This window comes from Solenopsis invicta, chromosome 6, assembly GCF_016802725.1.
Source record: "Solenopsis invicta isolate M01_SB chromosome 6, UNIL_Sinv_3.0, whole genome shotgun sequence".
NCBI classification, from domain to species: domain Eukaryota; kingdom Metazoa; phylum Arthropoda; class Insecta; order Hymenoptera; family Formicidae; genus Solenopsis; species Solenopsis invicta.
The window spans coordinates 5,789,202-5,804,118 of record NC_052669.1 but is presented as its reverse complement, the minus strand read 5'-3'; the positions used below and the strand labels follow the sequence as shown (position 1 = coordinate 5,804,118).

The 14,917-nt window shown below is 41.1% G+C and overlaps 1 protein-coding gene and 1 long non-coding RNA gene across 10 annotated transcripts in view; one reads left to right on the top strand and one right to left on the bottom strand.

Annotated features, from left to right (window-relative positions):
• Positions 1-987, bottom strand: part of LOC105200931 (tyrosine-protein phosphatase Lar) — a 225,861-nt gene extending 224,874 nt beyond the window's left edge. For 8 of the 9 annotated variants that reach the window (XM_026135373.2, XM_026135374.2, XM_039450210.1 and 5 more), the window contains exon 1: positions 869-968. In XM_026135373.2, the coding sequence (XP_025991158.1) occupies positions 869-929 (61 nt within the window). In that variant the 5' untranslated portion in view covers positions 930-968. Of the gene's footprint in view, positions 1-868 lie in introns of all 9 variants that reach the window. The other variant, XM_026135377.2, reaches the window with a different exon arrangement.
• An 18-nt stretch (positions 988-1,005) lies between these two features.
• The window catches only part of LOC113003912, an 84,757-nt gene continuing 70,845 nt past the window's right edge, over positions 1,006-14,917 (top strand). Inside the window, exon 1 of the long non-coding RNA XR_005574961.1 lies at positions 1,006-4,472. This is a non-coding gene — a long non-coding RNA (uncharacterized LOC113003912). The remainder of the gene's footprint in view (positions 4,473-14,917) is intronic.

Genomic DNA, 14,917 nt, shown 5'->3' with positions numbered 1-14,917 from the left:
GTCACGCCGAGGGCGTTTTCTTTCATCGTTCTCTTCGTGCATTCGACACCCGCGACGCGCGCGCGTGTCTCGGCTAAGTCCGCTCTCTTATTCCCCGCTTCCGTGAGCGTCCTTAGAAAGCGGGTATTATATTTCGAAGAAGAGAACGTTACGCACGCTTTCATTTAGTTCTTCTCATTTTCTCCAATTCTTTTTTTCGCACCATACAGAGTCTCTTTCCTTGCACTTGCGCGCGCTTGCAACGAAACTATTACGCGACCACGCGGCTAATTTCGCGAGACGATCGCGCGAATGTATACAAGAGAGATCGAGTCATCGCGGCTCAGCGGGGCAAAAATATCACAACGCGTGGAGTAGCCGCGAGAAAAAAATTTTAATTTTTATAAGCGTCGCGATGCGCGCGATACATTTTTTTGCGCGCGTCATCGATCGCAAGCGATACGGCCGACAGCGCGGCGCGTCGTAGCTAATAAGTAAACCGTAATAAATTACGAAGATCCAGGACGTTCGTTCGTGCGAAGGGATTATCTCGTCCCGTTTAAATAACGCGGCGTACGGCCGAGCGGACGAGCGCGCGGTATCGGCGCTTTCGATCTAGTTTCGCGACGCATGCGACTCGACTCTCTTTTATACGCGCGATCGAACGCGAGATACGCGCGTGGAAAAGTGGCGCGTCGCTCGGCTCTCGTAGATTTCGAGAGTCCTAGGAGGAGAGTGTACGCACACACACATCCGCGATTATTCGCGGTCATTGTCCCCGCGCACGAAGTGTGTCCATCGCGGGTGAGGAACTGTCCGTGCCGCGATCGGAGTAACGAGAGTCTTAACTTTAACACTAGCATTTTGTCGTTGATCTTGTTTTACTCACCGGTATTCTGCGCGATAATCGGGTCAATCGCCAGCAACACGACGAGGAAGATAGGAGTCATATTGACCACCTTCTTTCCCGTCTTCCCTCGATCACCCGTGATCACTGCACACTTAACACCACCGTCGCAGCGTGCCACCTACGAAAAGATAAACCACCTTCGTCATAAACATACCACCTTCATCACAACAGGGGAAGAGGGCGAATAGAAGCAGGACGACGAGACGACGCACGTCCACCGTCTTCCTGACGAAGACGTTGTCACGCAGGTGTGGGTCGCCTAGTAGGGTATACCTCTTCTCCCTCGTCGCACACACGTAGGCGCCGTAGGGGAGAAGAAACTTTCCTCCGGGGGGGAGGAAAAAGTCGGACACGTTGAATATTCTCGAGCAGTACGACGCGAATGATCGGCGGCGCTGTGATTAGCGCGCGCCTGCGAAATATTTTTTTTCAATGAGGAAGGAAGCGTAACGGGGTTTGAGCTACGCATAAAAAAATACTTGTCTGATGCGTTTATGGTATAACTGTACAAAACGACGGAAGGACGTGAGAGTGTCTATTCAACGGCCATCGAGAAAAGGTATCGACACACGCCATTTAACACTTTCTTTCTCTCCTCCTCTTTCTCCCTCTCTCTCTCTCTCTCTCTCTCTCTCTTTCTCTCTCGCGCGCACAGTAAAATATTCCGCGAATATATGAAAAAGCGGTCGGTGTGGGCGATCGTCCGTGTTAAGGAAGAAAGAAACGTGCGTGTTCCTCCGAGGTAGTCGCCGACATCGCAATAATAGCAACGATGGTTGTACCACTTTGTCGTAGCGATTCGCATATACTCTCTCGCGAACGACAACTATTTACATTCTTTCACCGTAGCCGCGCGTCCGCTCGTGTTCTCTCTTGCCGGTTTAATGGAAGGATCAATTTTGGAAGGGCGTCACTTCTGAGCTGGCTTCCGAAAGCCGGACGTTGCGACGTATTTCCCAGGAGGTAGAAAATATCTCTCCTTTATTTTCCCCCCGACACTTCTGCGTCTCGTTCACGGGTCTTCCTTCCCTTTTCATTCGACCGAGTCACCTCCGGTCATCCGTACACGCTTCGTCGTTTTTCTCACTTTCGACGCCGCTAATAAAGACCGACACTAATAAGCTACGCACGGCGTTCGGTAGTTCAGAGACCCGCACTTCGATGATGCGAACGATTATCTGCCACCTTATCCAACTCTCCTCTACCGTTCTTCCTCTGTTGACTTTCAGAAATCCTTCTTCATTCTTGTCTGTGGACCTGTTCTCGTAGCAATTATCTGGACTCTTTCTTCCTGTGATTCCACGACCATCCCATATTTTTCGCGCGTACCACGCTCCAAGCCGAGAGCCCTCACGACAAAGCTTCCACCGAGCTTTGCCGCGCGAGACGTTGACCCTGGACCCGGCGCTAGCCACGGTTCCGGCTCGCGTTACATCCTCCAGGTAACCGAGTGTAATTGTTCTTCTCCGTTTTCCCGCGGCTTCCGCCGACCGAATGGACTTTTCATTTTCCACCCGGTGCTCCTGGTCTTCGTGTTATTTCCCCTTTTTCTTTTGATTCCTCGTTAAAGAAAGTATATGACGTAATTCCGCTAATGCTGGAAGTTCAAAAGTAGAATAACTGGTTTTTGGGGAGGGGACTAACTGATGCTGCGACACGATCCTTTTTTCCCGTGGAGCAATGGCAAGGCGTTGCGAAACGTGCGGGACGCGCTCCTCGATTTTCGCCGAGAAAATGCGAACGATCCTGTTTAATCGAACGGAACCCGGCAGAGAGTCGGATAGAGAAATCTTGCGAGAAAGGAACGAGACGGAGGATTGCGATTAACAGTAGCTCGCGTGATGATATTTATACGGCAGTTTTATAGACCGCGGTTCGTTGCACTCGCGACTACGGGCTCCTTCGAATCTTATTTCGTGCTACCTTCTTCGCCGCACGCGACGTTACATTCTCACCATCCGATCGTTGAGGGTATATTTTCCACGGTGTTTTCCGCTGCATTTGTGTGTCTTTCGGCGGGCTCCTCGACGCACCTCTCGTCTCTTGTATTCAACAACAGCGCCGTGCTCAACGTCAACGAGAGAGGTTAATCCAATTTCTCGAATTTGCGAATGTTCACGTTCCTGACCACTGTCCTTCCCATTCCTGTCGTTTGATTTTTCGGGCTGCAACCACGTAAATTTTTTAACAGACCTTTCAGCGGCTATCTGTACGCATTTGCGTGCTCGTCTCTCACAGCGTTAAAACTCTAAATAATGCCGTGTGTTGTGTGCGTTTCTCTTGTGCAAAAGGCAAGCGCCAAATCCTCTTCAGGGAGGTTCGTCTTCATAGAAGTTTCACGTTTTCGGATATCAAGGGAAGGACCCGAGCGAACGCGAACCTCGGATTCCTATCGCGTACTCGCGACTCAATTATAAATTACTCCGGCGAGCGTACGAGATCCCGCGTTAAGGGTAGTTTTCTGAACGCGCGCTGCGGCCTGACTGACTCACCCCCATGCCCCCCGACGATACCCCCTACCCTGCTCGTCCACCACCGACATTCCTGACGCAGGCGCGTCGCCCCTCCTGGCCTCGAGATCGCCGTATGTACATGTACGAATTCGCGCCAGACCAGATTTTACGACGATCGGGAGATGCTCCTAGTTCTTCTTTCTCTTGCTTTTTTTTCTTCACTGGACTGAAGTCGTGAGTTACGAGCGACTTTATGCATTCCAAGACGTCGGAACGTAAAGTACGGGAGAATCTGTCGGCCTTCGATATTTTTCAATATCCTTCGCGGCGCCTCTATCAAAGTTTCATCTCGTCTACTAGTATTCTTGTTAAAATGATAATAAAAAAATAATTTTCTCTTGCTGAAGTGAGCAACGGCTCTGAGAGTGTTTCTCAAAATTGATCGTAAATCATCACGAATCGTTAATAACACTGTAACGTGAGAGAGAGAGAGAGAGAGAGAGAGAGAGAGAGAGAGAGAGAGAGACAGACAGACAAGAGCGAGAGGCGCGGGAGTGATTCGGAGAGCTGGAGAACGGGGGCAAGGTAGCCGCGAGTTAGGTAGGGGGTTGGTTTCGGCGTTGGTTTAAAAGCGACGCATGCGTCTCTCGCGTAGGGGGATGTTCGGGGTGAGCTGCCGTACTCTGGCCAACGTATCGCAGTTTCTGACTTGATGTTTGTCCGCGTGGTACTCCCAGGGATGGCTGTGCCCGTGGCAACCCACGAGGGTGCAAGCTGAACGTACTCGAAGGGACATCTCGCGCAAAAGAAAGATAAGATAAAGCAGACAGGTGGCAGAAGCGATGGATCGAAGAGAAAGAGAGAAAGCGAAAAGACGAGTGAAAGAAAGGAAAAAGCTGAGAGAGATGAAAAGAGGGAAAACACGCGGCAAAGGAGGAATTATCGATACAGCACGGTGACGGCGATCTGCCACGCTTGCGCCTTCTTGCTTCGAGAAATAGTCCGGGCCTTTCCCTTCTTTCTTTTGCACCGACACTTGGACTCTGCGTCGTCCAGTCGCGGAACTCAAGAGACCCCTGGGAGTTTACATAGAAGTCGGACTCGATGGGACCGAACGTTTTTTTCAACAGGTAAGTGCCGTAACGCGTCTACATGTACTACTGTGTTCACGTGTGTTTTCAAATTCAACGGATTCTCGATCGAATTAAAAATATCGCGTGAAGATTGTCGCGCAACTTTATAAAAGTAAACTTAAACGCGAACGCTAAACATACTTAGGGTAAAAGAAGCATTTCTTTGCTGATATCACACTTTTAGAAAATAATCTCGTTAAAAAATATTTTCAAAGAACAACTTAGTACAATACGCCTGAAATCATTGAATAATTGAGATGTAATATGTACAATAGTTTTTTTTTAAAGCAAAATAACAGTCACTGTAAAATCATGACAAATAACAGATATTATTTTGGTAATCATTATTGAGCTGAGAAATGTAGCCATTAATTTTATTATAGGAAACTCATTATACTGTCCCGTTTACCCGAAGGTCTCGATGGAAACAAACTTGGAAAATTGGTCGAAATTTCCGTATCGAGCGGCAAGATAGGATGGTGCACTAGAGATTAATTATTCGTGGTAATTGGTCAATGTTTACAACATCGCCGCAGAAATAATTTACCTCCCCTTCATACCTTTATTTCGCGTTTCTCTCCGTCGGCCATACCTTTAATGCTACCCCTTCCCTTCCATCGCTCCCGTTTCCCCTTCGATCACTACCCCCATCGCCGTGACTCACTTCCGCATATGGATGCGCGTTTGCAAATGCGTCGGGTCAGCACGCAACTCTTTTGCACATACCAGTTTCAAATTATTTAAACGATCTTTCGGCACGTACGCACGTGGATAAAGATAGTAATTTCGTTAAAGAGAAATATGTCGATATCCAGAAATAGTTACAAGCAAAACGTCATAAACTTTCTAACAAATATATAATATATAATGAGTTGAATAATAAACATTGCTATTAAGTACAAATATGATTAATTAGACAGATATTTCATAAATGTTACGTTGAAATTGTCATTCGTGTTTTGAATATGTAAAGGGTCTACTAAATATATTTAAATAAATCTTCAAATTGCCCGTCATCAATTTCCAATATCTAAAGTGATTTTGTAATATTTGACAGCTTGTAATAGAAACATTATACTAATCGAACAGAGTGACAACACAATTTACGACAGCATATGTAATAATCATTGTTGTGGCTTAGCCGATTCGACCATTAGTGCTGGTGTCATTAAAGCCACTGCAAACGCCAAACAATTATATATTAACCGCATAATTCGAAGTTGGGGCCTCGAAATATCCGATAAATGCCGCGTGGAAAGTATTACGCGCCGCAATGGCGGCTGTCTACGTTTTCTTTGCCTGTACGAGAACTTCCCTCATAAATCGAACGCTGTTTAAAATTGCAAATAAAGCCGGACGACAGTAAAGTGAGTGTCGAGAGCTTAATGCAGAAATATGCGCGAAAAGCGCGAGATCGTTCGCGTACCGGCCAATGCGCGAAGCGAGGAAAGAGAGGCAGGTGGAAGAAATAAAAACTCGTCTCGCGCCGTAGCCGGAGAACCGGGGGAAATGCGCTCGCTGTTCTCGGTGATAAAAAATTCCAAGATGGGCATAACTTAATTTAATACGTGGCCAGTGCACCGCTGCCCAATGATAAATCCCTCGGTATCCCTCCTGGCGCCTGTTCCGGCGCGCTTTCTGTCCATCCTAAAAATCTTTTCGTTCTTCTCTCGCCCCCGAACAAAAGATAACAACCGGAATGAGAGTAACCGGAAAGTACGGCGGTGGGTCTTAATTCAAAGCAAGAAGATGAACGTGCGCGGAAACGACGGAGAGGGTAATTCAAAGCACGGGGTTAGAAAAAAGTAAAGATCATCGACGATCGTCGTGTTTGTTCATCATTAAGTTCTTGACAAATTTAATACGCGATCGAATTAAAATTATTAATTCACAAACACGAAATGTTCAGAAATATAAAACAATTAAATGCTGTAAGGTCTTTGAAACTTTGGCAAAAGAAAATCAAGTGACATCGTATCGTTGAGTACACATTTAAATTTAGATTTTAGAAATAAATACCCATTTTATAATGCCCATATTTAAACTTGATTATCTATCAACATGTTTTATCGCTTTTCTATATTTCGTGCAAAGGAGCACATTTACGAGATGAAATAAAAATAATCCAACGTTATCTGTTCACGTGCACGTTTCATGGATATAAAAATGGACTTCATTGAATTGTGGCAAGACAAAAAAAAGTGAAATAAATTAAAAGTAGCTGTCGACTCGTATATTTTATCGTCTTTCTTATTTTTTCGCATTTGCCTCTCTCGCCGAAGAATTATTTAGACAGATCGATATTAGCAACGTCTGCAATTATAATCAAGTGTGCTCGAGCGGATTTTCATTTGCAATCAAGTTAGTACTTAAAATGTTTTTGTTTATCCCCGAAACGGATGCAGCATTCTGATCCGCTTAACGGCGTTCATCGATTTAAAATCCGAGTTAACGCAATTCGAAAACACAGACAAATTCGACGGATTATGAAGAATACGTGATTTCGTTCAAACTGTAATGGTGTTAAGTAGAATAGCCGTTAATAGCGGCGCCCAAGAGGCTTTAATATAATTCACGGCAAAACTCGTCGCGCGGCGAACGCGTGGATATATTTTCATGTATAACCCGTTTGTCTCTTTCTTCTCTCCCGAGACGCTAATGTTGTCTCATTACTTGAAATTCCCCGAAGTTTTTTCTGAATACCCGCATCCTTTTTGCGCTTGTTTGCGCTCGTCCGTTCAACGCAAAGCGGACGTCAACGATGCTTCTTTCTCGAATCTTTTCCCCATTAACACCGTATTAACGTCGAGACGTCTCGGCTTCGTACAAAAAAGGGGGAAAGAAAAAAAAAACCCCGGGAGAACGCAGACGGTTCCGGGAGGACGGCGGAGAAGCTTGCGGAACAATCGTACACCGTGCACATTCCGCTGACTTATGAATAAACATTTTCCAAAGGCACCCAGCGGAAAATTACTCCCGGAAATACCTCGACTTTCGTCTTATATCTTCTCGTGAGAGACTCTGCGCTCTTAGTGTACGATTCACTCCTGTTTTACTATTCGCTCCTGCAAGGCTCGATAATCGAGCCTGAGAGATTTCCGTATCTCGGGAGAAAACGCTTCAAGTATTATGTCATATTTATCTTAACAAAATCCATAATAAAATTATTGGCATATATAAACTTTTTTAAAAATTAACAATTCTACAAAATAAATTTTTTAGAAATATAATTATATCAGTGTATCATACAATTTTATATTTAATAAAAAAAAAACTATAAGTTTTTCACTTAAAAAAAAGTCATGAAAACTTTAGATTAAGTGAACAGAATTTTTATAATTCAGAAAGTTAAATAAAAATAGTAACAAACGCAGTTTTGTAATCGGAAAAAGCTTGGTTATCTGCAATTGCAAAATAAAAGGTCGTAAAATATTTGCCAATGGTAGTTTAACAAATCGTGAAAACTGTTTTTCACAATTTAATGTTCGTGCATTGATCAGTGTTTGATAATTAGTCCGTTATTAAAGCGTTGGTAAATAGGGAGGAGATATTGCCACTTTTTGTGAGCAGTGCAAAATCGTTTCGCGTAAAACCAACGCTAAAGAGCAAATTTATATCGAATCGATACACTCCAGCCTTTCCCTTTTAATCGAATATAAAGGTAGCGCGGTTTTGTCGCAAAGGTAAAATTATTCGATCTCTGCATTTAAAATAGTCTTCCAACTAAAATACTGTCCGCTACAGTTAATGTAAAAAATTAGTTAATATTATTTCAATATTATTTCAATATTATTTCATTCAAATTAAACAATACACATGCAGATACAAAATGAATAACAATATGATTTTAATTCTTCTTCGTATGATAATGTACCTATTTATAAATGAAATTGATTTACAATAAACGCCCTCTTTTCCTCGCCTCCGTAACAAAATGAAATACGATAAACGTAATGTAATGTAATAATCAATATCAAGCATTAACAAAAATCGACTTACTCGCGCGCAACCGCGATATCGTTCGTTACACGATTTAAACGATATAAAAAAAAGTTTAAACAATTAACAATCGAAAATGCAAGTGACGATATTTTTATGAACAGTACATATTGTGTATTTGTACGATGCTGTGCGAATTTACTTAAATATGTGTTGTTACTAGAAGCTGCACTGTTCCTTGCAACAAAAATTGTCGCTTAAACTTCTATATCATTGTGCATTGTACCTATCGTAATCGGTTTAGACAATGTGAAAAATCACTAGGAAACGTGCGGATTCGACTTTTTCTCTGCTCTCTTCACCTCCCCCCCCCATCCACCCCCTAGAACCCCTTTCTCTTTTCTGACTCACCCTTCTTAGCTGTTAATGGTTTCGATCACGAAAGCTGTTAAAAATCAAGACTCGCTCCTCGGCACGAAACCACTTTGATTGCGAGGAAACAATGTAGAAAAAAAGAGGCTTTTCGAAATGGCAGAATCATTATATCTCGAGGACTTCGTTTAAAATTACAGGAAGGTAGAGCTATTCTTTTTTAAAAGGGGAGCAAATCCCTAGGCTTAATATATAATAGGGTGGTACGGTACACAGGACGTATCAAATATAATTGTTTGCTATAGTTGTATCGTCAGGCATTACCACGCACAGCGACAGGGTTTCGCGTTTGCAAAGCGATCCGCTAGAACGCCCAGGGTATCGATACCGCCTAATGACGCTTTCCACGCGAGTTTTCATCGAGAGCTCGATCTCATTCGGTACGTTTCCCTAGGCGTGAATCAAAGAAAAGCTGATTTGAAAGAGTGCACCGGATTCAGAAAGGGAAAGATTCGGAGTTCGCTGTAACGATCCTTCCTTTCGCGGACGGTACTTAGAAACGCCGAGCCACGTCGAAGACGATAGAGACGGCGCGGTCGGATATCTCTCGTCTCAAAGGCGTCTGTAAGAAAATTCTCGCGGAAAGGAAAAATCTGTAACTCGACAGGAGTAGCGCGAGGAATCCAATTGTCAGTGCCAAAGGAACGACGAGGTTCTAGCTAAAGCGGGGGCTTTCGAATCCCGCCGGGTAGTGCGAGTCCCGGCGTAGTGAGAAAGGAGATTTGAAAAGCGGGACCGTTGTGCCTGCCGTCAAATACGGATTTCACCACCAACCAGCCCCTCACGTTCTTAGCTCACGATTTGCTGCTTCGCATCAAGGCGCGCGGTTCTTAGACAATGCTCGCGATAAATGCTACACTTTTATTCCGGCAACACATTAGTCAAAAGCGACGAGCCTCTCCTTACTTTCGCGTGTACACAAAATTGCAACGATGTATCTGTCGTCTTAAACTGGATTATACCATAATAATACAGAAAACAATCTTCTTGTGTAATTCGCGCGTGTCGCATCACTTGATTTTTGGAAAAAAAATTGAAATGTTGAGGATTATATTTTTGGTCGATTACGCGCGTATAAAGCGTTTCATTTGAAAGCTTGAAAATTGAATTTCAGGAAAGTCGGTTATTTGATTTATAAAGTTATTTTGCATTCCTGCGAGTCTTAATAAAATTGCGAGCGTACAAATGCGGGTGATCCGACAGAAAACGGTGTAACGCGCTAACGAATGCTTTTAATCTAGTTCGGATAGATAGTACCGCCCTATGTGACTCCAACCCTTTTCCCCACGTGACCCCGAGACACCCCGATCCCGGAATGACTACAACACGATACATCGTACATATACGAACATGCGCGTGTAAACGAACGCACCCGCAATCGAACGCGGCCGGTCGGTTCGGCTACACATTCTCGATTCCATCATTTGGGTTTCCGTTTGTAAATCGGCGAAGTCGAACGCGTGTGTAAACGATCGACCAATGCGGCAGTAACGAAGTCAGCGTTTACTCCGCCTCGACTCCACACATATTGTCAGTATTCATCACACAAAAAGTTCCGTTCGTTAAACTCATAATGAATATTATTCCATTATTGCGCTACTAAAATAAATTCTTGATAAATAACCGTTTATTTTCGTTCATTGATATTCATTCGATTATAACATATGTACGCGTTCCCTCGATTTTCTCATTTAAAGAAAACAGTTATTTAAAGAAAATCTCGATAACAACATGAAAAATCATACTGCAGGAAATTTGATTTCGCGATTATGATTATCATCTTCATTCAATTTTTTTTGATGTCTTTATTTCCTACTGCGCATAAGTCGTACCAAATAAATGGAAAATACTTGAAACGTATACGAGATGATGTGAAAAAAGAGTGGAAAATTTTGAACCGTATGTTCACGGAAAAGACAATTTTGATAAAGTATCTGAAACTTTAGCTGAATATAGATTTGAATACAGATCTGAAAATAGTTTTATCAACCCATCGAAATAATTTATGAAGAACGTTCAAGCATGATGAGCAACGCTACAAGAAGTTTTGACACCTTACCAATCAATTTAAGCGTAACTTACGTAACTATTTTTGACGATCTAATAAAATTATTTTTAAATCTGTATTTACCTAACATTTTAGACACTTTAACCGTTTTTTCCATGTGAATATTGAATAGATAAAACCATTTTAAAAAAGGGACAATCTTATAAATGCTTGTCAGTGTCAATATCATTGTATCACTTATCTGTGATATCATTCTAGTTCAATTTAAGAACTGCTAATAAATATTATTAAGAGATCTTGATCGTTGCAGGACTTTTCTCGATTGTGAGATAAAAAATGTTCTGCAAATTGACTAGATGGATATACAAAAAATTTACTACGTTTGTGAAAGTCCATTGCAAACGATATGTCAAGAGACGAACAGTGTGACTTGCAATATTTATCTTGCCGGTATTTCCACACGCTTGTCAATCTTGATTGAGCCATTGTAGTAGAGGTGTCCTGTAATTTTATTTCATTTCATTTCTATGAAGATTAATTTGCGGAATCTTTGTTAGCTGTGCTATTTCTGTATGTGTTTTTAAACTGCATTAAAATTTTTACAGATTATTTTATATGTATTAATACCTATTAGTTACACACACATACTAAAGTGCTTGTCTATCGTTATTGACAGAAAGTGAGACTGTTCGCGCGTTATCGGACGGTAGACGTTGCTAATTAATTTAAGTAGAAATGGGGGTAGATACTTGAAACGCCACGCTGGAACAAAACACCGCGAGGTAAAATTGCCTTACGCTACGAGTTTTGAAAGTCTAAGACGATAGACGATAATATCGTTTATTAAATTTCCTTCTTTCATAATTAAGCATAATTATGTTGACTATTAAAGTTTCAACGGGCTAAGGAGGAAGTTGAATAGAAAAATTAAAATTTCAATGTCCCGTGACGGTTTCATACGATTGTGTAAAGAACTAATTAAAATCCAGCTTCAGTCTCATATGTCATTCATTTTGAGAACTGAGATTTAGTTATCGCTTTAAGTAAATGTAATGAAAAACTTCACAATTTTCCTACGCAAAATATTCACCTCGAAGCTGCGGATGAGCTCGCATCAAAATAACTTTTCGTTCATGTAAACATAACTGCTTGTAACAAGTAATTTACAGATCGATATGTTTCATTTCGTAGCATGCTTCATATTAATTCCTGTACGTTAATGTATGTAATTAATTGATTAATTGATGAATTTATTATCAAAACTCTTTATATCCTCTAAACTTTATTCTAGACGCCCTTATCGATAAACGATTATTACAAACGTTAATGTAAAATGTTATGCCCAGCTGTTTGAATTTTCATATTAGATTTAATGTTTCTAGTTTCGTGGGAATATCGCAGTTAAAACAAGACTGTGAAATTCAGATTTCCGAAACACAAATACGTTTCGATTGTAATCCGATGGTACCGTGCAATTTGTAATAGCTGCGTAATTATCAATTCGTGTTTAATCCATTAGCAAAATTTTGAATTGTTAGATATATATTTGACAAACAATACCACGATTTATCGTGCATAATAGAGAGGAATTGCGCGGTTATAATAGCACATGTTTGAAACAAATGTAGGAATTCTTTTACACAACAATTCGGAGCGAGAAATCACTGAAGAGGCAAAATTATGCAATTGTCAACGTTAATATACACGCGTACACGCATATCGGGACGTTCAGTAAAATTTCATTACTAACACTTGATATTACAGAGAATTAATGTAACGGAAAACTATTCTAGTGAAAGATTTCTAGTTTTGTAGGTTTTCCGTCGTCGGAGAGGACGAAAGAGAAAAGCAAAGAAGGAGTGGATAACACCATAATGGAAAGTCGGACTACACTTTCATGTTTTCTCACTCTCTCCCAGTGTGTTCCTCCCTCCCCTCGCCCCCCTCTCTCTCTCTCTGTCTCTCCTCCTTTATCCCTTCTCACCTACCATCTTTTCTCGCGTTTCTGTCACTCCATCTTGTTCTCTCAACGCAGTACGTCCCCGTAACAAGATCCGACAACAATGCTCTTCTCTCTCGCCTTTGTTCCAAAATTCTTTGCTCGGTGTTGAGGCTTTGTGTACTCGTCATCTGTATTAATTAAAAGTTTTTGAAGGCTCTTCGTATCTGTCTTTTGAGTCTAGACAACAAGTCAACGACTGTGAAGCTTGCGACACAAGTTCGACACTTCCTCGACGTGCTATCCTAATCCTACTTTTGTCCGTACGAAGAACTTTTTTTCCTAAATTCTTTTTATTAGTTTTTCCGAGTTTTATTGCGATGTTCATGTAATTCCTTTCGACTAAATTGGCCCTCAAAACAAAATCAACTGTCTTTTCGTTATTGCTGAATTTAAACTTAAAGGTTTAACAAAAGATTTCGGTTTGTTTCTAAAATTAAAAAAAAATATTTAAAAATAAAACTTTTTATTGTCCTGTTGATATGCTACCTAATTAAGATTGTTAATGTTTCCTGTAAATATTTTATATAATTTTTTTAAATTTACGGCATCAAATTAGAAATAAAGTAAAATGTATGCCTATTATTTATTATTTTTATTCCATTCGTCATAAATTTCTTTTTTTCTACTAACCAATCTTATTTTACTAGATCGAATACCATAATAAATTATTGGAAACAATTTCCTTCGTGCCATCTATCTACTCGACGGTTCGAAGTCGTACCAGCATTTCTAAGATTTTTCGGAAGCTAAAAGAATTCTCGTCGGCGATGTAGATTTCTCAATACGATAGCACAAAGAAATGAATACGTTGGAAATATAGAAACGCACATCCAATAAATAGAACAAATTCTGTTTCCGATTTTGACCAAATAGACTTTTTATCCATTAAACTGTGAAAGATGAAACATCTCTCGAAAAATTTCACTACACACCATTATTTTTTACAACAAAGAAATCCTTTTCCACTAAATTTCTCGTAATATTCGACAATTTGTGTTAAACCATCATAATGAATAATAAAGGGAATAAAATAACGATTTCCTTATCATTTAATTACAAATGCGATGAAAAAGAGCGTGTGAAAACGAAAGGTACGTAAATCCAACGGTAAATCCAACATGATATGCAATTATGATATCAAAATCACGATACCCTTCATTCATCCTGATTCATAACGGTACGTTTCGTTTTCGTCGTAGAACTTTGTGGCGAGAATTTTCCCGCAGTTTTTCCATTATTCCGATGCCGACAAAAAAATTTCAAGTGCTGGTTTACGCTTTCACGGGGTATCATTTATTCATTTTTCCATTACAAATTTGTGAAAAAGATGAAAATCCTTTAAATTTGCAACGTCAACAAAGTTTGTTGCACGGGCGCGAGTACATTTTTTAACGGGTAAACATTAATTTCAGACGCTTTTCAAAGAAATACTACGCCGTTTACGTAGCACCAAATTACGTATAGGTTTATACAAATATTCGGCAATCTTCGGCAAACGCCACAGAAATTCACTCACTAGGCCTCACTGAATACGATTGGACACGTGGCATACCATTGATATAAATCTTAATACATATATTCAAGTGTCAATCGTATCCTTTATCATCGTGATACATCGTCGTGTTGACATATCTTCAATTTACTGATAATGCCTCGTCATTCGCAGCGTTACTTCCATGAAATTAAACATGTGGGCCAGGTACAAGGGAAAGGAAGAAAAGATCGTAGGTCGGATAAGGATTCTACTTCCGTATATGGAGGGTAGGTAGTCCTTTTAATAGTGGCACGAAACGCCATTGTATGGAATTCAACTGGCCGCTTGGGTTTTCCCAAGCTCTTTCCGAAAAATATCCCTACCCGTTTTACTTCCTCTTTCGCCGCTTTTTGCCTCCATTCCGCTATTTTGTCCCCCTTCGCCCCCTTTTTTTATTTTCTTCATTCGATCCCCGCGCTCTCAACCAACATCCCTTGTCAGTTGATCCCAAGCGAGATCTCTAATGGAATTGTTCCGTCGGACGATATCACGCGCCGGTTCTGCATTTTTCATCGAACATTGACTAT